This window comes from Nanorana parkeri, unplaced genomic scaffold, assembly GCF_000935625.1.
Source record: "Nanorana parkeri isolate BGI_ZX_2015 unplaced genomic scaffold, ASM93562v1 scaffold2385, whole genome shotgun sequence".
NCBI classification, from domain to species: Eukaryota; Metazoa; Chordata; class Amphibia; order Anura; family Dicroglossidae; genus Nanorana; species Nanorana parkeri.
The window spans coordinates 48,894-49,725 of record NW_017308653.1 but is presented as its reverse complement, the minus strand read 5'-3'; the positions used below and the strand labels follow the sequence as shown (position 1 = coordinate 49,725).

At 52.9% G+C, this 832-nt stretch overlaps 1 protein-coding gene across 1 annotated transcript in view; it reads right to left on the bottom strand.

Moving 5' to 3' along the window:
* The window catches only part of LOC108801562 (interferon-induced very large GTPase 1-like), a 16,685-nt gene that overhangs the window by 14,594 nt on the left and 1,259 nt on the right, over positions 1-832 (bottom strand). The window contains exon 2 of the mRNA XM_018573453.1: positions 12-396. Within this exon, the coding sequence (XP_018428955.1) occupies positions 12-396 (385 nt within the window). The remainder of the gene's footprint in view (positions 1-11; positions 397-832) is intronic.

Here is an 832-nt window from a genome sequence, read left to right as displayed (position 1 = left end):
TGGTCTGTCGCTCCGGGATGGTCTGTCGCTCCGGGATGGTCTGTCGCTCCGGGATGGTCTGTCGCTCCGGGATGGTCTGTCGCTCCGGGATGGTCTGTCGCTCCGGGATGGTCTGTCGCTCCGGGGTGGTCTGTCGCTCCGGGTGGTCTGTCGCTCCGGGATGGTCTGTCGCTCCGGGATGGTCTGTCGCTCCGGGATGGTCTGTCGCTCCGGGATGGTCTGTCGCTCCGGGATGGTCTGTTGCTCCGGCAGATGTTTCCTCTTTTCAGGACTTTGCAGAAATAGTTTCACTTTTGGTTTCCTATAATGCAGCGTTTTCCCCACCCCCAGCTCGCCTCGCTCCTGACAACCCCTGCTGGCATATCTCCCCGAGGTGGAGCTTGGGGACGAGGGACACTTTGGGGCAGAGAGAACAACATGCAACACGCTGAATCCACCTTAAAGGAGAACTTAATCATTAATTGCAAACCACAAGGAAGTAACTATGATATGAGGAAATAAAGACTCTGGTCAGGAGAATGTTATACACAGCATAGCGCACAACGGGGAGAGGCAACCTGGAGGAGGTGAAGACAACATGGACCACATCAAAGACCACCAGGGGGGCAGGGCTCTCTCTTTTATAGTAGATAACCTGGAAAAGCCCCAATGAGACGAGAGGAAGGAGAGAAAACGTAGAAAAGAACAAAAGATACAAATGTCACAGGAAAGATATAAACTGATCTTCCTGTTTTCGCTTCAATAAGAAGTTTGACATTCACCTTCATTCCCAGTTCTTTCATACCTGGAGAGTAAGCTTCCTGGCCGACGGGTCTGATATCGGGCTGGGCTG